General features: G+C 38.0%; 1 protein-coding gene across 7 annotated transcripts in view; it reads left to right on the forward strand.

Annotated features, from left to right (window-relative positions):
• The window catches only part of CEP44 (centrosomal protein 44), a 32668-nt gene extending 11182 nt beyond the window's left edge, over positions 1-21486 (forward strand). Inside the window, exons 7-12 of one of the 7 annotated variants that reach the window (XR_003790895.1) lie at positions 1697-1858; positions 3062-3268; positions 3756-3831; positions 6254-6374; positions 6628-6665; positions 7446-7673. Coding sequence is in view for 6 of the 7 variants with exons in the window: in XM_029203981.1 (XP_029059814.1) it covers positions 1697-1858; positions 3062-3268; positions 3756-3831; positions 6250-6374; positions 20820-20987 (738 nt within the window). In the remaining variant the exon portion in view is untranslated. Of the gene's footprint in view, positions 1-1696; positions 1859-3061; positions 3269-3755; positions 3832-6249; positions 6543-6627; positions 6666-7445; positions 7674-20819 lie in introns of those variants that run through there. The other 6 variants (XM_029203982.1, XM_029203981.1, XM_029203986.1 and 3 more) reach the window with 6 other exon arrangements.
• The last annotated feature ends 942 nt before the right edge of the window (positions 21487-22428 follow it).

Raw genomic sequence — 22428 nt, forward strand, 5'->3', positions numbered from 1 at the left:
TCCTAAAGACCCTCCCTTTACTTACAGTGATAGGTCATGATTTACGTACATTCATATTTCTATACCAGGACTGTGAATTATCCAATGATTGATAGTTCCTTAAATCTATAATCTGGTTTTGGGGTAGTGTTTTGAATATTTTCTCTTTGTTGGTAGATATCTTCCCTGCCCTTGTCTGCTTCAAGCACCTGTGGCTGAATGAGTCCAATGCCTTTAGGGATAGTTTTTCCATCTCCAAGGGAAAATGAAGCCAAAATATTATTTTATAATGGTAAATATACTTTCAGCTGTCTTCCACCTTGGGCAAGCCCTTTGAGATTGAAGGATAGACTACCAGATGAATAACCGATGTGTCGTTAGATAAAGGAATGTGAGTATTTTTTGGCTGAAGTAAAATCTAGGGAATTATTTTTCCCCAATTCAAAATATGAGTTATATAAACAGAATCTGTGAAGATATTTATACTTTATGCCATTATAAAAAGTAGTGACATTTAACTGTAAGAAAAAGGCTCTTATGTCAGTAACTTTTAAAAAAAATATGCCTGTTTTGCTCCAGGTGATGAGAGCAATATGAAAAGGAATGTAAGTGTCTTGTATCCTTTCCCAACTAGAATTTATCTAAACAGGGATTTTCTTACACTGGTTTTTTTATGTTCATTGTGCTTAGCACAGGATTAGGTCCACTGTAAGGACTTACTAAGTATGAGTTGATAGAACTGAATGCATTTTTCAATCTTCTATTTCAGTTTGGGGGCTGAGGGGTGATCTAAATTGTCCTAACAAAGAAAGATACAAAATTTGAAGACATTAGACTTTTTAATTTTCGTAAGATAAAGTTTCCTTTGTTATCCATCAGAATTTTGTAAATTACATCAAATTCTTAATTCTCAGAAATTTGAATAGTGATTAAAAGTATTCCAGTTTAGAAAAGTTGGAGTAGTAAGTGCATTCCTTTGTTTACATGAAAAACTGAGTCAATACTGAAGCAAGTTGTCTCCTCCCCAGTGCCTTCTCTGGGGTGGTAGTTGTGACTTCTATGTCACATGTGCTGAGTTCATGTTCATACGTGGATTGCCCGTAGAAAAGGAAGTAGGCAGAAGAGTCCTACGTAAATGCGGTTTGACCTGGTGCCTTTACTCTCAGGACTTTCCCTTAGTTTGAATTGTTATTGACAGTTTTATGTTTTGTGGTTTGTTTAATACAAAAAAAAAAAAATTGTAATGAGTCCTACTCATAAAGCCAGTTCTTGATTATCTACATGTGAATAGTGTGTTAACCTTTTAAAAATAACTTCTTCTTATGGAACATTTCAAACCTGTACAGAAGTATCCATTCTGTGATTCAGCAATTTGTCAACTCTTTGCTAATCTTGTTTCTTCTTAATTGTAACCACTTTTCCCAACATCTTTTCTCCCAAACCTGAAACCATTTGAAACAAGTCCCAGACATCATTGAATAAATATTTCAATACTTTTGTAAAATATAAGAATGCTTTTTAAAAATCATGACCACAGTTGTATCATCACACCTAAAATAATAAGTTTGTAATATTTGGTATATGCATATGTGGTAATTTAAACTTCTGTAAATCTTAAATGGAAGATAGGATGTTTCTTTTGAAAAATTACTACGTGTATGTTTAAAATAATTGTGGAGAACAGGGAAGCATCTCTGACATGTTTTTCTCTGTGCAGAAGAAAGCTGTGGTGATCCGGCACCTGTACAATGAAGATGGTCCTAACATTCCTGAAGATACAGTAACAGATGTTAATGAAGCATTTGATATTTGTGACTTAAAGGCTGCTGAAATAAAGATTCCTGAATTACAGGTTCCTGAAATTAAGTGTGAGCGGCAAGTAAGAATCTGGGACTTCTTTAACAGATGCCAATATTTCTTGCTTTGATATACGTGATTATTTCCGCATCTAATCTTTGGAATGTTTCTACCCTTTTAAATTATTGATCGTGACATGTTATCTTTGTTACCATTACTTAAGAATCAATAAGTCTTACTGAATATAATTCAAAAGATATTATTTGCTGCTTATATTTAGGGTACTAGGAGAGATGTCATGGGTAATGCAAAGATGAATAAGACATAGGACTTGACTTCAAGGAATTGACAGTCTGGTGAGAGATAGAGATATACTACTTTGTTTAGTGAAGGTTCTTTATCACCTCTTCCCCATATTGATGAATGGAAAAAAATGGTGCATTACCACCTTTTCATTTTCCTTTTGGGGCCCTTGCTGTCTTTTGCTCTCTTTCTCTCAGAATATCGTTGCTATTACTTTATTGCCACAGACCCCATTATAGTGTCTCGTCTCTACTGCTTCTGTTAAAACTTCTTTTTCTGTCCATCTTCTATGTCTTGTGACTTCTGTACATCTTGGTATACAGTTGGCATTTAAAAACTACCAGATGGGGCTTCCCTGGTGGCGCAGTGGTTGAGAGTCCGCCTGCCGATGCAGGGGACACGGGTTCGTGCCCCGGTCTGGGAGGATCCCACATGCCGCGAAGCGGCTAGGCCCGTGAGCCATGGCCGCAGAGCCTGTGTGTCCGGAGCCTGGGCTCTGCAACGGGAGAGGCCACAACAGTGAGAGGCCTGCGTACCGCAAGAAAAAAAAACAAAAACAAAAACTACCAGATGACCTTTAGGCTTACTTCCCGTTTATAGCAAACGGAACAATCTCATTTCTCGGTCATTTCCTCTTAGCTTTCTGCTAGATCTAGTTAAAAGAAGCTAGTCACTTATAGTTCTATTGTACAAACTGATACTGTTCTAAGAGCTTTATACAAATTAATCCATTTAATCTTACAAGACCCAAATGAAGTTGGCACTCTTGTCATCTTTTTCTTTTTAGATAAGGAAATTGAGGCATCGGGCATCTCGCATGAGCTAGTTTAAGTGTCCAAGGTGCCTGCTCCAGAAGTAGCGCTCTTAACTCTCATGCTGTCCTGCCTGCTGTAACTATTGAAACAACACGTGGAAATGGGAATACACTGAATTACAGGAATTTTAATCTGTGTAATATTTTTAATCTTTCTAATCATTTTAGGATACAGAAGTCAATCCTGAGATTATTGCACTACAGACTATGCTTGCTGAATGCCAAGAAAAGCTGAAGAAACTGACTTGCATAGAAAGTAGATTAGAATCTTTGGAAGAAAAAATGAAAGGGAAAGTGATGGTGAATGAAAAAACCTGGGCTGATCTTCTAAGTCGTGTCACTCTTCTTGAAACAGAAATGCTTTTATCTAAAAAGGTATTTTCTTTCCTTTACATTTATAGAATATCTCAAGATACAATAAAGTAATTCCTTTGTTCATTATTATTCTCTTATTTGGAATGTTAAATAAGAGAATACTTAGGTAATGGGAAGTGTTCAGTTGGGATGAGGGCCTGTTTAGGAACACCCTGTTTGGTGATGGTTGTTGTGACTATTGCTGTTCTCTTCATCAAATAAGATAATCTGACAAACTTGTAAGCTGAGCTTTTAGAGACAGTTATGTCATTTCTGGTCCTAGTCTGTCTTTCCTTCCTAGAAAGTTAGTAGATTCAAGTTTTCTCTCTCCTTTCACATTTAAGAGATCATTTTCTATATGTAGGAATTTTATGTTTTGCTTGTAAATAAAATAATCAAAAGTAAGTATTTATTATGTCATCTATATATTTTATGCTTAGCAGTAAGAGCATAAAAATGAGAACATATCTTTTTATTTTATTCTAAATACTAAATCATATCATTCCAGAATGATGAATATATAGAGTTTAATGAGATGAGTGAAGACTGTGCTTCTAGTAGCGACATGGATAATCTCAATCCGGGTAAGTTCTTGGCATACTGGAATTGGTGATATGGTAAGGAGTTTTCACAAAAATGTTTTTATAGTATTTGGTCATTTTAATTATCCTCAAACCTTATTTTTTTAGAAATTGCAAAGCTCCTAAGAACAAAGAAAATATCAAACTTACAGACTATAAGTCAAGGATTGCTAGAAAAGCCAACTTACATGTCTTACATGTAGTAGTTGCATAAATTCCAGTGTACAAAATGGCAAACTTTTAGAGATGTTTTACTCTTTTAATTGCAAAGTGCTTTAGAATAATAAATGGACCTCCAAAGTTTCTAATTTAAACTTAAGTAGTAGCTTTTGCATATATAAATAATATATGTAAGAGAAAAAAAACACATTTGTCAGTAACCTGTAAAGTGTTACAGACCTCTTGCATTTCAACAGTTCACTGATGGTGATAAAATGAGAAGGACCTAAAATTAGGACAAATCTTCTCCGTGTCACTTAACCTCACTAGGCTACTGACATTGTCATTGTGACGGAGCAGCAGGGATAAGATTTCTGAGCTGCTTTTCAGTTAAAGCTTTAATTTTTTTGATTCTTACACTTTTTGAAAAGACAAAGGTCTAAATTTTGTCGTGTTTGTAATTAAATCATATTTGCAGAAGAGATATTTTGTCCAGTTGAGAATTCATAATGAAGCTAACTTTTTAAATCTGTGGGTGTTTAACCTCATTAAATCTTTCAGCTACTATGTGTATAACAATTTAACAACAACACATTGTAGTGGTAACTACAGGCCTGCACTGTTCCAACTGCGATAGTAAAATATTTAATTCTCAAAGCAAGATAAGTGCTATTATAACCCATATTTTACAGAGGAAGAGAGATTAAATAACTGCCAAAGGCCATACAGCTGTTGAATGATGGGACATGTTTGAAAAGAGGCAAACTAGCTTTGACGTTTTCTCTTCAACACTACATATTCAGTGCACGTGCCAGTTTCATTGCACAGAAAACAAGTTCAATAACTAGGTTATTAAATAAAATTATTTGAGATGCTGCTTCTGGCAGTAGATTTATTATAGACTACAAATTTCAGATTTGGTAGAAGTTGACTTTTTTCCATTTATCCTTCATTCATTACTCAACAAATTTCAAAGCTCAACTCTTAAGATCCTTGAGAGCAAGAACTTTATCTTACGGTCTGTCTAACGTAACGTCTGTGCTTCTGTCACCAGTATCTATCTGTATATGGTAGAAATCAAGTTTTTATGCATTGAAAGAATACTGAAGTCTGCTATTTGCAAAACATTGCCTTTTCCAAGTTCGATTTCACCTGTTTGGGCTTAGTACTTTTTAAATAACAGGTTACAGAGCATACTTTTAACACATTAGTCCTATGCTAGGACTTAAGAGTGATGAGCAGATAGACCACTATCTGAAATGGATTATAGATTATGAATGATTTGAATACCTAGTCTCAAAAAATGTATAATCTGACCCTGATCAGTTGAGTCAAATTTATGAAGCCTGACACATTACACCTTACCTCTCCATGCTACCTGGAAGCAGAGGGTTTGAATTCCTTTTGATGTTGAGAGCGACAGTTCACCAGTCTGATCTGAGGGTCATGTTAAGTTGGGAATGCTTTTGGTGAAGTTCATGCCCATTAGTAAGTAGAGGAATGGAGCAAACAGGCAAGAGAAGGAGACAGGAGAGACTGTGGCTCCATGAGAGACCAGAGTCCTCATGTGCTAACACTTTGTTCCCTGATTGAGGTTGTCTGTGTAGGCTTACAGTTAAACTATGTAAACCAGTTTAAATGGGTATCTGATTTTTTTTTTTTTTTGGCCTTGTTTTTGCAGCCAAATGTACCATGACTAAAAACATAGGGCTTATGAGATTGGTTGGACAGGAACTTATCTCTGATGTTCTATATCCAGTTTGATGGTAGGAAAGACTTGCCATCATTTTGTTGAATAATATCCGGATACTGGAAATGGAAAGTTGTTCGGTTCTTTAGAGTAATAAATCTGTGAACCTGAATTTTAAGCAATTTTTTTCCATACATATCAACTTAGGGTAGAATGTTTCCTGATTTTTGGGAAGTACATATAGTCAGTTTTAGTAATAGTTGCCACCATTTTAAGAAAAGAATATACATGGATCAGTAGCTTATTTAAAAATACATTAACCTGCATATTCAATTGATTGCTATCATGATAAAGATAATGTTACTTTTTGTGATCTTTATTGACCAGTTTTTAGCATCCAGATCTCCATACGCAGGTCATTATCCTAAAAGAATATTAAAAACTCATCTAGACCTATACCAGTAGGCACTTTATATTGAGAGGTTTATGTTTCTTCCCTCTATACATAAAATTTTAGATATTTGACTCTACTATGAAAGGAAAAGGTAACCTAAAAATTAATTTCTCCACAGATAGAAAAAGCAAAGAGGAAAGGCAAGCAGATATTCCTTTGTCCTCTGGTTATAGTATGGTATCATCCGATTCAACTCCCAGAACCTCAACTATTAATTACTGTGGTTTGAAAGAGATTTCTGAGGTAAGAAGAACTGGCAACTACTTAGGTGATTTCCTCTGTAAGGTCAGGAGAACAAGCAAGCATTAGATTTAGTTGCAGAAGCCATGGGCAAGAAAAATAGTGAAACTGTAAATCTTAATCTCATAAAAATTCTTTGTGATAAATAAACGGTACTTAATGCAATGTCTTAGACTGTGTTTTATATGTTCACGGTCCATCTTTGATTATGGTTTACTTTGAGAAATGGCCTAAATTTGTTGCTTTTAAATTAAAGGAAACAACAATCCAGAAAATGGAAAGGATGAAAAAAATGTAAGTAACAGAAAGGGGCAACAGAAATTCATTTCTCTATAGGGAATTGTGTTGGATTACGATATATAAAGAATGTGCATGTGTGTTTCAAACCTTGAAGGTCTCTCAATCAGGTGTGGAATTTCCTTCAAGACTCCAGTGGATAATAAATCCACCTCCAGTTATGTGTTTGTGAGATAAGTCACTGTTTTTGTTTCCAACAAGTGATGTAAAACATTGTTAATGGAATTAATTGGAGATTAAAGAGTGCAGTGATGTTTTTGGTTGATAATCAAGAAGTTATCTATTTTTGATAACTACTTTATCAAAATATTAAATTGTGTATGTAGATGGATGGTTTGGAGACATTTTAAGTATTGTGAAAGTATTGCTAGTCCTTTTCAGAAAATTGTTGGTATGGTAGTACTAAATATGATACTTTTATCTAGTACAAATATGAAATTACATGATTTTTTTTAAAGAACAGTTGAAAGAAAATATGAAATGAAATTGTGTAAGATTATCATGCAGCCTACTACTTTAAAAGACTATAATTTTTTTTTTTTTTTTGGAAATTGAGATGCGCCAAAATAACTTATGCTTCAAGAATTAAAGACACATAATTGACTCCAGTTGTTTTTCCTCCCCTTCTGGCCATAGTATACTTATTAACAGTAACTACCTATAAATAATCACTGAAATTTATTTAAGGCTCAAAAGCATAACTGCAGCAACCTAATTCCTATGCCTCACTATGAATTTGTTATTTACTTAATATATTATTTATGTATTATATTCCAGGTTTGAAGAAACTGCAGAGTTACTGAAATGTCCAAATCACTAATTATAGAATTTTCTGCATGAACCTCTCTAGGACTTTGGCTCCTGTACATAGAGTTCTCTATACAGTTTTAATATACTGTAATATTTTTATTAGAATTTGAATTCCATTTGGTATATTAGCTTTTTCATTCAATGTTGAATAAATACTTAAATATTTTTGTGCTGTGCTTATACCGCTTTACAGTTTTACTATTCTTAGGAAAACTTAGGTGCCAGTACATTTCTTTTACAGCGTGAAGTCATTCCAGCACTGTATTTTTGTGTTGACATTTGTTGGCAGCGTGCTAAGTAGTTTTTTAAAGTACAGGCTTGAGGACCATGGTTTACATCCTGTTGGAAACACTCCACCTGGGACTTGCATGTTGTCCCCAGGAGGCTCTCATACATACCATCTTGCCATCTGTACTGACGAATATCTTGCAATGAAAAGTTAAATATGCTCATTGAGATTGAAATACAACAAAAATACAGCTATTTCACGCTTAGTCAAAAGGCAGCAACACGCTTTCAGTTAACGTTGAGGAAGTTAGGGCATCGTTCTCCTTTTGTATTTGAAAGCAGGTTGGACAATGGTGAAGATGTGCCGGGTATTTTAGTGCTCTACTCTGTAACACATTTTGAGGGCAGCAGCTCAGACCCAGATGGTGGCCATTCCTGTATTACAAGATACACAGTGAGGGTTTTTTTGTTTCTTGTTTTTTTAAATGATGGGAAGTTACGTATCTTTCTAGAGAGAGAAAAAGTCTTAGAGGAAGTTAAATTAAAAGAAAAATGAAATTCATTTTAAAATACTAGATAAATTCTCTTATTTATTCCTATGCTTATATAAATGTAATTTGATATTTGTCACCTATGGAACATTAATAGTAAGTTAAAATTCTAAGTAGAGAAAACTTTTAAGAAGGCGTTTTTAATATTCTACTACAGGTACATGTGTAGTCATCATACTTTAAAATTATGAACTTTTGAAGTTAGCATACAGCTTTGAATTTAGTAGTTTCAGTAAATATTTCTAGAATTAATGAATCCAATTAGCTTAATTTTTTCAGTTGTAAAAAATTATGAATCGAGATTATAAAAGAAACTACTTTGTCAATTAAACTTCTAAAAATTCAGCATCAGCATGGAATTGTAGCACCACCTTGTGGTTTACATGCCAGTATTTTACCTTTTATTAAGATATGTGATCTCCTGTAAAACATAGGATCATATTTTCCCTTTTGAAAAAATTCCAATTTTAAAAAGAAGTGTTTTTGAAATTTTCTTTTTTGTGCAAGAGAGAAGAAAAAATCGTCTTCTTTTCTCACGGTCTCTTTTTCCCCTCCCTCTCCTTTTTCATTTATGTTAGTGTACATATATACCAATTAGATGATTTTAAACATTTTAAATTTCCTGATATACATTAAGTGTGCCAAGTATAAGTTTCTATTGAAAATACAGTAAAAGATGTTATATTATCTAGTGGAAATTTGGAATCCAAATTTTTTTCATACTTTTATCTAACAACTTAAACAGGAACTAATGAAATCAACACATAACGCCACCAGACATACTTACAAAGAATCTCACTGTTGTCTCCCCAAAGACAACGTAATCTTTGGGGAAAAAGAAAATAAATTTGACTTCACTGAAGTTATTGAAGAGAGAACAATTATTTGTTATTCTAATTCTCTTAGAAATAGTAGAAAAAATATTTCCCTCTTAGGTAATTAGTAGTTGGTAACCACAGACCAGCCCCTTTTGATTAACTTGAAGGTCTTGAGAAGGTAAGGGAGGGGGGTCCTGGAGAGATTTGTAGCTACATAATTAAACCCGTAGTTAATTGGAATTTTCACTAACTCCATCCCCTTAATTCTCCCGTAAGTGGGATGAAAGGTAATGTATTATACTGCCCACAAAGGCGTTAGCAGCTGGTGTGGCCCTATTTGTACTATGCGCTGTGAATACAGCTGCACAGAGGTCAAATAGAAACACTAAGAATGCATAAGGTGAAGTAAGAAGAAGTAAAGTCAACCGTATGAAAATTCTAGGCAAAGCCAAGGACTATTAAGTTGGAAAAAGTAGTTCTATATTTGTTTGTTTGTTTTACTTTAACGCTTTGTAATGTAATGTTTTAACATGTAATACATTCCCTAAAAAATGGAACTTCAAGCCTTTGGAGCTGCGTTTCATGCTACTCATTCCTCACAGCTTTACATCATTGACAGGCACTTGGGGAAGCATTAAAGTGCAAAAGAACCTTGTCAATTTTACAAGTTACAACACTTTTTGAGCTCCAATAACATTATAGATTTAATTTTTACTTTTTAATAATCCCAGGGTTCCCCTAGTGAAAACGTCAGGTTGTTTATACTACTCATTCAGAGTGAAGAAAGCGGTAGCGACACTGAGAACGTGCAGATTTATTGGGGTGGGAGGGGATTTTTTAAAATCCATACTCATTTTATCATGGTTTTTATTTATTTCTAATACATGTAGGAATGGATACTGTATAGTATGTATGTCTTATTTTTCTCTGAAGTCCACTAAATCACTAATAGAAATTATTCGATTAAAAACATTTTTGGTGCAAAGTATTCAACTCAGCATTTTGAAATTAAGAACCAGAGCACTTATTCAATAAGTATCCCGAATGTACGTTATTTGAATTATTCGTTATAGATGGGTGTTAAGAAAAAGGAGAGAATCATAATTTTAGTTACCCAGGAAGGTTGAAAGGTGGGGATTAGAGTGATAGGAAGGCTGAATATTTTGGAACACTAACTGGCACCTAGTAAGTCCTAATTTGTAGACATAATCCTTCAGTTCACCTAAGTTGCTGTGTACTTGGAGTGTAATCAGCTTATTAAATCATGGGGCAGAGCTCTTCAATTCGTTTGGTGTTGAAATCCTCGAAGACATGTGTCTTGATTGTCTCTGTGGATTGGCCTCTCTTAAATCGTGCTTTTGCACACTTTCTTTTGCTGAGAGTGACTTCCCCTCCCATCTGGAAAATTTCTGCTTATCCTCTAAGACACCGTACCTTCCTTGGAAAGACTTTTCACAATTACAGAAGCCAAATTATATTCTCTCTCTTTGCTGCTTTATAGTACCTTGTTTATATTTCTTATTTTTACACCAGTTTCATAGCTCTTACTTGTTTATATGAAGTTAATATCCATTACTTCTGTTTTTGAGGGTTTTGGTTTTCAATCTTTCTTCCAATGTTTATCTCCCTTAGTGCTTACCGTTTGTTCAAAGTAAGTGGTAGTTAATATTTATCTGGTGGCCAAATTAATATCAAATTATAATGAAATTATAAATTATAATCAAGGTTTCCTGATAAGTAAGATTTTATCAGGTTGGAGCTGTGGTCTGGTCAGTCCTGCTACATCCTTTCTATGGAAGGCATGTGTTGACAGAGGAAAGATACAATCAGTATACGTTCTAGACAAGGGCTATCATACCTTATATGTATGCGGATGAATACATTTACAACGACGCTTCAAGTGTTTACTGGGTGCCAGTTAGTGTTCCAGGCACTGGCCATAAGCAGAGTACAGGTATAAGCATGATTCCTGTTCTCCTCAACTAACAGCTGAGCAGGAGAGACAGATAAGCAGTAACAGTGTCTAGTAAGTTCGAAAAGGGAACTATCATGCATCTGAGGAATCTGGCGTAGAGGAAGCGGCGTTAACCTGAGTCCTGAAGGATGAGTGATGGGGACGGGTAGCCAGGGAAGAAGGGGTAAAGCAGAAGGCCTAGCATGAAAAAAATCAAAGGCCGGAGAGGAAGGCCGCTGGGACGAAGTCCACTAGGGCCGACATGCGGAGTGTGTGTAGGTGTGGGAGGCGGCGGTACAGTGGCTGAAGATCAGTTTACCCAGGCCCCAGCAGAATATCAACCAGAGATCGGTTTTTGAAGAATTTGATTTAATGCTTTGGTATGGAGAATGAATGAGAGGTGGCAGGCCTAGAGGGAGAGGAACCATTTAGGAGACTACTGCAGTAATCTAAGAAACGTGGGAAGCGGGACTCCAATTATGATGGCAGAAGAGATGGAGGCACATAATGGGGTTTGAGAGAATGTATTTTTTCCCATGAAGGCTGTCTTACATAAGAAGCTCAGTAAGTCCAATTTAAGGACTGTCCGATTTGGTATCTGCATTGGGGGATGGGGGATGATACCACGCTAATGTTTAGTTTAATACTTCGCCCAATTAGTCCTGGATCTACAATCTTATTAGAAATACAAAATCTTCAGCCTCTCTCCTGACCTACTGAGTCAAATTCTGCATTGCACTGAGAACCCAAAGTAATTTGTAGCGACCTTTCATTTGAGGATCTCTAATTTACATTTACAAAGCTCTTGCTTCATTATCATAATCAGCATTTGGTCTGAGCCTTAAATTCAGATTCTTTTGAGTTGCTTTCATCTAAACACGACGCTTTATAGTCGGTGTTCAATATCTTGGACATTTTCCCGTTTGAATGGATGGCTTTAGGCTTTTGAATGCATTCATTGAAATGATTTTTTAAAACTCAGTTGAATTACATGTAACTATAACTATAACATATAACTATATATAACTGAGTTAAAACATCCTTTCTCTAAAATTAGGTGTAAACTTTATACAAATTAATGTTTGGTGTCTCATCAACAGTGGTCCCTCACTAAGCATGTGTGGGACATACCAGTATCTTCTGTCTGAAATACCTGCATGTATGCTGAGAAATTACTAGTTTTTTACCTTTATTATGTTGCCCAAAGTGTAATGGGCAATCTTCTTCTGCATACATAGAAACTTTTCAGTATTATGTCAGAGTCACCTTTTTGAAACCATGGAAAGTGATTATTAGCGATCTATATTTTACACGTAAATTTATATTCAGTGATATATGGTCTTACGAATTTTTTTTTTTTTTTTCGGCCACGCCGTGTGTCTTGCTGGATCTTAGTTCCCCAACCAGTGATCGAGCCTGGGCCCCTGGCAGTGAGAGTGCCGAGTGCTAACCGCTGGAACGCCGGGGAAGTCCCTTACAAATGCTTAAAAAAAGAAAAAATTTATTAAGTACAGCCCAATTAGAGAAGTGTTAAAATGAGAGAGGAACGAGATGCAGATTTAGATTTAAGAAACATATTCAGGAAGCAGTCTTAATAGATGGATCGGGCCTGAGGAGAGGAGAGGAAAGGAAGGTGCAAGCCACTAGGAGTTCATCAACTTTACCGTGCCCTCTTACTAGTCTAGGATCTCATTTGTGTTTTCAAATTCTGTTAAGTGGTAGTCTGTTGATGTTCAAACTAGAAAACTAAACACCACAGCTGAAGACTTTAATGAGTGTTTAAAATTTGAAAGCTTCTCGGTATTGCATTATTCTTTTCTCAAATTTGCAACTTTCTGGAATCACTGTGTTCTCCTCTACTTTCCCTCTTCACATACTGTGCTGGCCTTTCCACGACCTTATCCATTCTGTTCCATCCACTTGAAATGCTCCTTACCCACCTCTCTGTCTCCTGCCCTCTGCACCAGGTCTAGCTTACTTCTTCTCATCCCACAGCTTTCAGATCAAACATAACTTCCTTCCGGTCACATCCCCTAATTCCCCAGCATATTTTAGACTCCCTATGACATACTGTTAAAGCACCCTGTAATTCCCCTGCATTTCAATGTGTACATTATTAAAGCCCTTATTTGCAGTTACTGCATGGGGGTCTCTCCTCCCTGCTATGTTTCACGTGAGAAAGGAGGTGAGTTTTGTTTACTGATGTGTCCTCCATCCCCAGCACAACACCTGCTACATAGGACATTCTGAATTCATTTTGTCGTTTGTTAGATGAACACTTGAAGGCCCCCCCCAACCGCTCCCCCCTGTATTTATATAATTTGAAATTGGAGGCAACTTTTACTGATTTCTAAATCCGACATCCTAAATTAATTTCATTAATATCAACTCTTTATTTAGATGTTATATCACATTGATCTCTCTGGTAATATATTTAAATGTGGAAAAAAATATGTAGCATTAATTTCTAAGTTGGTAACTTATAATTTCCCATACTTTAAGCAATAATAATTTTAAGCCTAATACAGGGAGTTTCTCCTAATAAAGGTGAGCAATTTTTAGGAACTACCACATTTTAAAAGTTTGCATAAAACTACCTAGGTCTCATTTAAAGCACTAAAAGCCAGCAAATTTTTACAGAAAATGAGATTTGTGCTTGCAGCAATACAGCAGACAGGCTATTAAAAAATTTTAAGAACTCCTGCAACAAATCATCAAATATTCTGGAGGAAATACACTAAATACTTATCATAAGAAATTAAAAAGAAATTCCTAAGGACCCAAAGAAGAGGAAGCAGAATTCCAAGTATTAAGCTTGCAGCTGCCCTGAGGTAGTTTGCTGACAGTAGGAACCTAAGGCCTTGAGGGTTTTTTCCTCCTGTTTTTCCCTCAGCCTTACTGTGGAATAATTTACATACAATAAATTCGCCAGTTTACATGCATAATTCAGTGAGTTTTTACAAATACATACGTTCATGTGAAGACCTGAATCAAGATCTAGAACGTTCCCCTCTGCAGCCAGTCCCCCCCCTCCATCCCTGGCCCCTTAACAACCACTGATTTACATGCTGTCATTTTAAGGTTGCCATTTCTAAAATTTCATGTAAATGTAATCTCTACAGTATCTTCCTTTTGAGATTCACCCACGTTGTATTAGTTCATCCCTTTATATTGCTGAGCCATATTTCATTATGTGGAAATACCACAATTTCTTTATGACTCAGCAGTTGATGGACATTGGGTTATTTCTGGTTTGGGAATGTTATGAAGAAAGCTGCCGTGGACATTAGGATGCAAGTCTATCTGAACATACACTTTTGCTTCTCTTGGGTAAATAGTAAATACCTAGCAATGGAATGGCTGGGTCATGTGACAGGTTACGTTTAACTGTACGAGGAGCTGCTGCTACACTGTTTTCCAAAGCGGCTGTGCCCTGTTACTTTTCCCACCAGTCCTCTGAGAGTTCCACTTGCTCTGCATGCTCGCCCACACTTGGTTTTGTCAGTCTCTGAGTGGGTGTGTGGGGTGAAAGGCGGAAAGTTAAGGCTTAACCTTGTGTGCTGCCTTGACACCTGGTAAGATTGGGAGGGTCTCACACGGCCCCACCACAAGCTGCCCTCCCCATTCTGCTGCCGCGGAAAAGGTTCTCTAGCCAAACGAACCTCCTTATGGGGGGCAGGCACAGTTCCTGCTTGTCCCTGAGTGGCTGCTTTTAGTTCCATGCCAGCCACAGAGTTATTCAAAGAAACAAGTCACATCTTCCTGCAGCAACCGGGGGTCGCCTCACCCTCATAATGCTACAAAGCATGCTTCCTACAGCCCCCAGCTGGCCACTGTGCCCAAGTGCAACTCCCACATGGCCCTGCTTGGCCCGTAGCATTGTCCTCCCACAGGTGGTGAGTACATGTAACTTATAAACTGTTCAGGGATCTCACCTGTCCTGTGTTCAGCCATCCCCGTCACCCTACGGTGGGACTCTGCGCCTCACCAGTGAATAGTGAATAGGAGGTGACAGTGTGTAATGGTATCTCATGGTGGTGTAAGTTTACATTTCTCTAGGATGTTGAGCATCATGTCCTTATTTGCTATCTGCTTTGGTGAAGGTTTGTTCAGTCCTCTTCCCTATTTTGTGATCTGGGTTGTTTGTCTTCCTACTGAGTTGAAAGAGTCCCCTGTTGAATACACGTGTTGCAAAGATTTTCTCCCACTCTCTGACTTCCCATTCATTTCCCTCACTGTGTACTTTTAAAGAGCAGAAGTTTTAAGTTTTAATAACATCCAGTTGATCAACTTATTGTTGAAAGAGGGGTGTTGAAATTTCCAGCTATGATTGTAGTTGGAAGCCACAAAAAATTCTGATTTTTTTTTAGTTTTGTCATGTATTTTGAATCTTTTATTAGCATAAACATTTTGGACTATTATTTCCTCATGATAAATTGACTCCTTTAACATTATGAAATGGCCCTCTTTATCTCAAATAATTTCTCTCTTCTGAAATCTACTTTGTCTGACGTTAATATAGCCACTCCAGCTTTCTTTCAGGAAGTATTATTATGGTATTACTCCCGATCTTTTTATTTTTAATATATCTGTGTCTGTATTTGAAGTGGGTTTCCTGAAAATAATATATACTTCAGCCTTGCTCTTTCATCCGACCTGAAAATCTCTGGAGTGTTTAGATCATTTACATTTAATTTGATTATGGACGTGGTTGGGTTTAAATCTACCATCTTATTTGTTTTCCTTTTTCCTGTTTGGCCTTAGTTCTTTTTTTAACCTCTTTTTATGCATTATTTTGCATTAGTTGAGTATTTTTTGTATTTCTATTTTACCTCTTTTCTTGGCTTATTAAGTACAATATATCTTATATTTATAACACGGGTGGTTGCTACAGGTTTGCAGTATACATCTTTAACCTACCACGGGCTACCTTCAAGTAATATTATACCACTTCAAGTATAGTATAAGAGCATCATAACATTATATTTCCATTCCCCCTGAAGCCCTTTTTTGTTAAGCATTTTACTTCTACGTATGTTATAGCTCCACAAAACATTGTCATTATTTTTGCTTTAAACATTCCTTTATTTTTTTAAAGAGGTTTCCTATAAGATATTTGAAATTATTATAAAACTATAGTAATATAACAGTAATTACAGTTGTCAAGCAGTTGCAATAGTGCAGGGCAGACAAATAGGCTATTGGAGCAGAGTAGAGAGCCTCCTACTGGACTCTACATAGAATAAGGAGTATGACAAATACTGCATTGCTGACTAGTGGGAAAAGGATGGATTAGTCAGTAAATAGTTCTAGGAATACCTGGCTGTCAACGGGGGGGGGTGCGGTGGATTAACTTAGAGCCTTATTTTACACCACTCGATCATTTACAGGTAGGTTAAAGACACAAATATGGAAATAGAAATGGAAGTGAGGTCTGTGGCCACAGCGCGGGCATCACCCACGAGCTAAATCTGCATTAAAAATACGCATACGAACACTGGGGGAACACTGGCAAAGGAGATGATATTTGGGGAAATAGTTGTCAACTCAAAATGCACAAGCCATGAAAGAAAACATAAATTTGGTATACTGTACTTGGATTACTGGCTAGAAAGATGGTGGCTTCCTGAAGGGTTGGCTGTTCATGCAGAAGGTAGCCCTCCCTGCGAATACGTCTGCTGGAAGGTGCCTGGAGAGCAGCCCCAGCATCCTGCATCTCCTGCACAGATGGCTTAACTTAAACCGGCTTAAGCAGGAAAGGGCATTTACTGGCTCATCGGTGTGATGGGTAAAGGGAACCGTAGACATGGCAGAGCCCAGAAATCTCACCAAGAAGGAGGAGGAAACAGCTGTGGCTGTGCAGCCATTCCAGTCCAGAAGGGGATGAGAATCAGACATTGGGGCTCAGGCCAGCGTGGGCAGCCCCGGTGTGTGTGAAGGAGATGCAGCTGGGGCTCGTGACTGCCTCACCGCCTCCCCTCCACCCCCGACCATCCCACAGGACGTCTGCCCACAAAGTCCAGGTATGTACGCTGAGGAACAACTGTCTAGGCCTGTCTGAGGAAATGTCAGTATTAGAGGAGTTTAACGGCTCCAAAGCCAACACGCTTTGTGTGTCTCAGAAGATGATTTCGATGTTCATGCGGACAAAACACAGGATGAGTTCAGAGAGGCATGAGTTAGTGCTGGTGGTTCTGGCCTGACTGTCAAGCCAGACCTCCATCCCCAGGGAGCTGTTCAGCTGCTTTATACCAACTGGAGATGCACCTGCAACCTGGAAAGCCTCTTCCACCTCAACCGGCGAGAGATCAAACTGGCAGTCATGGAGAATGGCCCTTTCACATCTATATTGACTACTTTGTCCTTAGCCACGCCGCCCACTCTGTGAGCTCTGATCGTCCCCAACAGAGCACGTGAAGTAAATGGTTCCAGTGCTCATATTTCTTCTTTGATGTCGCTTAAAATGTCCACAGTGGAGCCAATGAGATTGCAAAGGTGAGCTGGCTACCTGGATGCCAAGGGTGCAAGGTCAGCTCTGGGGTAGCACTGGCTGAAACCCTCAATTTGCACATCTGGGAGCCAAACAACTGGAGTGGCCGTGCTGAAGAAGGAGAGCAAGTCGTCCAAGACCGAGGCCACCATCCAAGCACCCTGCCACTCCAGAATACTTCCCCATCCTTTCCTTCCTGATAGCAGTGGTGGAGGGGGCCACCACCAGGGTTCTTGGGGGCAAGTAGCTCAACCTCTAAGCTTGGTTTCTCCCCCTGTGCAGGGAAGTTTGGCCCAGGGCGCTGGTCCTCAAACTTGGCACCACGGAACTTTTGGAGGTTCCAGAACTTACTGGAGGGCTTTGGTAGGAAGCATGGAAGTTCTAAGAGGAACTCCAGGGGCTCTGAGCACTCATCCCCCATGACTCCCAGCTGATGCCTCACTCTCCATTTGTAAATTTTATTTTTATATGATTTATTCCCATGTGATTTCATCACTGAAATAAGCCATGGGGACCAGAATTCCGTTTTATGAAGATTACCCTGGTGGTGTTTTAGAGGGGAAGTAGAAGAGGACAAAGCTGGAGGGAGGGGTACTGGTTAGGGAACCCCATAGGGTCCAGGAGAGAAACGAGGCTCAAGGTAAAGAAAGAGCATCGGAGATGAAGGGGGGACAGAAAAGGAGAAAGAAGGGATGTTTCTGTCTCAGATAGATGATAGTCACCAGAGGACGTTGACAGTAGTCCCGTGGAGTCACTTTAAAGAGTCCTATCTTCAAATGGTTCCAACAGGATTAATAACCTCCAACCTAGAATTTCAGATAAATAAATACATTGACTTGTTGGATGGACTTGTGTATACGTGGTTGATATGAATTTAGTATAATGTCGAGCTCAAACAATGAGTAGCGGGGGCTACTCTTGGTTGCGGTGCGTGGGCTTCTCATTGCGGTGGCTTCTCCCGTTGTGGAGCACGAGCTCTAAGTGCGCGGGCTTCAGTAGTTGTGGCATGAGGGCTCAGTAGTTGCGGCACACAGGCTCTAGAGCTCAGGCTCAGTAGTTGTGGTGCACGGACTTAGTTGCTCTGCACCATGTGGGATCTTCCCGGACCAGGGCTCAAACCCATGTCCCCTGCGTTGGCAGGCGGATTCTTAACCACTGCGCCACCAGGGGAGCCCCAAACTTATTTCTTTACTTCCTTCCTCATGGCAAAGAAGAACTGTTCAATACACATTCTTTTTTTTTTTTTTTAACATCTTTATTGGGGTATAATTGCTTTACAATGGTGTGTTAGTTTCTGCTTTATAACAAAGTGAATCAGTTATACATATACATATGTTCCCATATGTCTTCCCTTTTGCGTCTCCCTCCCTCCCACTCTCCCTATCCCACCGATACACATTCTTTAACTGTAATATTTTGACACATGTAAAAGATACTATTATACAACTCAAGCTAATTAAATTCTACACAGAAGGTATCAATTGTTCTTAACTTTCCAGGTCTAAACCATCCTTTAAGAACAACAAAAAAATTAAAATGGCTTTTAAGATCTGAAGTTATATAGAAAAATTTACAGCGAACCATTAGCATTTAAGGTTAGGATGTAAAGAGTAATGGCAACTATACTTTCCCATTTTATTAGCAAAGTGAATCAGGATGAGTAGGAAAATACACAGGAAATCACTTTGCTCAAACAAAAAAATTACATTTTAACAAGAGCTGGTCATAAGAATTTTCAGAAAAGTCGCTACCTCTTCCCCTCTTAGTACAGTTTTAGTTGATTTTTAAGTTGTAAAAGCTAAAGTTAAAGGAGACGTGTTTTTAAATTGTTTTTGGTGTATCTTCAAAGTTATAAAAGTTATAAAGTAGTCAGTGTTAAAATATATTTGGTAGTTTAACAATAACATTTTGCTTCCAGGATAATGTTCTCACACTTTATAGCTTTAAGAATGTACTTTACTCATGGGAACTAAGGCGGTTATGAGAAACTGAAGGGAAAAAGTTCAAAAGGTAGTCCATGACTTTTTTTTTTTAGGTTCTGAAAAAGGATAAGACTGTTTGGATTATGTTGTTCTCTGATTTAGGGAAAAAAAAATGCTAATGAATATATGTTAACCTTGAGGTTATCAACATTCTTGCTCCAGATAGATTTATGGTAAAAATAGACTACTGAACTGTCTTGTTAAATTTTAAAAGATGAGTTTGGAGGAGTTACAAATAACATCCTTTATCCTGAGGTCAAAAAGAATATGTAAACTCAAATTTTTTAGATAAGAATACTCATTATAGTTTCAACTTTCATACTTCCTATTAAAATGACTGTGTAAGAATATACAATCTTTTATCGTTTTATTCTGAATATATACCACTCTCCCTTTTTAACAAATTCAAAGTAACACATGTTCATTTTATTTTCATTTTGAAATTTTTTAAAAGTACAAAGAGTACATTGCACCCAGAAATAAACTTTGTTAATAGTTTGGTGTTATCTTTTTTATTTTCAATCTACGTGCACATTTAAGTGGGTTGTGTGGGTTATTAAAAAACGGAGATTATATTTTAGACATAATTTTAATTTTTTCATGGAACTCGTGAGCATTTTCCATGTCATTATATACGTTTCCGAGTGCAAAATCTGGATTTTGATAGCTACACTCTATTCTCTCCTAGAAGTTTAATAATCATTTGACCTTCTTCAATGTGTCAGGCATAACACCATAATCTTTTAAATAATTTCTCTATTGTGCATTTTACTGGTTTATAAAGTTCCTAAATATAAAAAGCACAATGATAAACATTCCTACATGTAAATCTTTGTATTATTTCCTTAGGATATGTTTTTAAAGTATGCACTGATTAAGGTAATTGGTATCTATTTCTGATTTTATGTCCACAAAAGTTATATCTTCTACAGGAGTCTTTAAGTATACACTTGCCACAATTGAATATAGTCACTTTGTAAATTTTTACTAATTTTTACCTACATTATTTCATCATTGTATTTATTACTAATTTTTTGTTGTTAGATTAAGACAATTGCTGAGGTTTCGTATCCCCACAGCTCTTCGCCTGAGTCCCACTCCCCAGAGGAAAAAATCTTGACCATTTTAACTGTTTGTACGGTGTCTAACTGTGTATTTCAAAATAATATGGTTAGTTTTTTTTTATTTGGTCTGTTTTAGGCATTATCTCACTACCTGCCATGGAAGAGTAAGAGCTAGCGCACTAACTCCTATGTACCCATCCTACTTAATCTGCTTATATACTATTGTAATCTACCATGTTGTGTTTTCTTCCTAGAACCTTCCCACGTGGAGTGTCCCATCCTCTTGTTCCCACCCGGGCCGGCTGCGCTCTAGGCCTGCTCCATCCCATTCATCCTGGACTCTCCTGGGCCCCTCTCCTGGGTTCTGTCTTCGTTTCTGGGATCCCATGTCCCCCTTTCCTTGCTGCACACGGATGTGTTAGTGGAGCTCCTCCACTAAACCCAGAGTTCCTCTTCAGCTGCAGCTCTCTCACTGGGTGGATCTCCATCCACGGCTTTTCCTTCCTGCTGCATCGCACTTGTCCATCTGATTTCCATTTCCCAGCAGTTTGTTAAAACCTCTGCTGACAACCCCTCGCCCATACTCTCTTCATGTGGGTTTATAACGTTCACATCCCTTTGTCATGGTACATGGGGGCTATAGAGGGCGGAAAAATACATGCTTTCTGAAAATAGAAGACCTGCTTCATTCACTTAAATATTTTCCTTGACTTTAGAAAAAACCCCACAAAATTAGTGCAAGATCACTAGAGAAATATTCAGATGTTGCCAAAGTAGCCCATCCCTACTTTCCTCCCATCACTGATGAAGTCCACAGAGAGGTAAAGTGTTATGTACCCAGAATAGTGAAAGGGACGAACATGGGCTGAGGAAGTAGGAATTAAGACGTAGCTCAACAGTGAAAACTAGGAAAAGAGCTGGGCAGGGCAAATAGGACAGTTTTCTGTAGGGTTGGCAGCCTAAGGGCGCAGTGTTCCCTTAAGCTGGGGCAACAAGGAGAAGACAATTGAGTTCCTGTATCTAAGATCCCTGCTCCTGGGTTGATTATATGTTCTAAGCTGCACCATCTCACTGGTTTCAGTGGAGCAGGAGAAAGCAGTGGCAAAGGAAAGAAGGGAAAATTATGGGGGTAGCCTCTGCTCATTGTGTGAGCCTGCAGCATCGGCAACACTCGCTTCATTCTATTAATTGCATCAACCGCATCTTGTAAACACATTTCCAGAGACCACATGTAATGGGCCTTGGTTCCATTCAGACCCTTTTTTTTTTTTTTTTTGCGATACGCGGGCCTCTCACCGCTGTGGCCTCTCCCGCCGCGGAGCACAGGCTCTGGAAGCGCAGGCTCAGCGGCCATGGCCCATGGGCCTAGCCGCTGCGCGGCATGTGGGATCCTCCCGGACCGGGGCACGAACCCGTGCCCCCTGCATCGGCAGGCGGACCCTCAACCACGGCGCCACCAGGGAAGCCCCCAGCCCCTTTTTTGACTCCTCAAATAGTTAACGTATAATTTTTTTTTCACATCATTTTCATCAAATAAAATTCACTTTCATTTTAATGACCATTTTTAAAACAGCAAATGTCTCCCCAAGCAGTCTTGGGTTTCAAAGTGGCAGTGATTTTATGTGCTGAAGCATTTGAACTGCCAAGGATCTCCCGCGATGTATGCGTTAATGACGACCACTTGGACTTCTTGTTCAGACGTTTGCTCAAAGCGTAGAGCTACCGTCAGAGAGTGCCTCAGCCTAAAGAAACAATTCTTCCAGTTATGCAGATCCATAAATTCCAACTCAAGCAATGTATTTTGCGGGTAATAAACACGTTTGTTCCTAATTGGAGAGAAATAATGCTTAGGCTTGGACCTGT

This window comes from Monodon monoceros, unplaced genomic scaffold (genome assembly GCF_005190385.1).
Source record: "Monodon monoceros isolate NGI ecotype Baffin Bay Population unplaced genomic scaffold, NGI_Narwhal_1 Super_Scaffold_5, whole genome shotgun sequence".
In the NCBI taxonomy this organism is placed as follows: Eukaryota; Metazoa; Chordata; class Mammalia; order Artiodactyla; family Monodontidae; genus Monodon; species Monodon monoceros.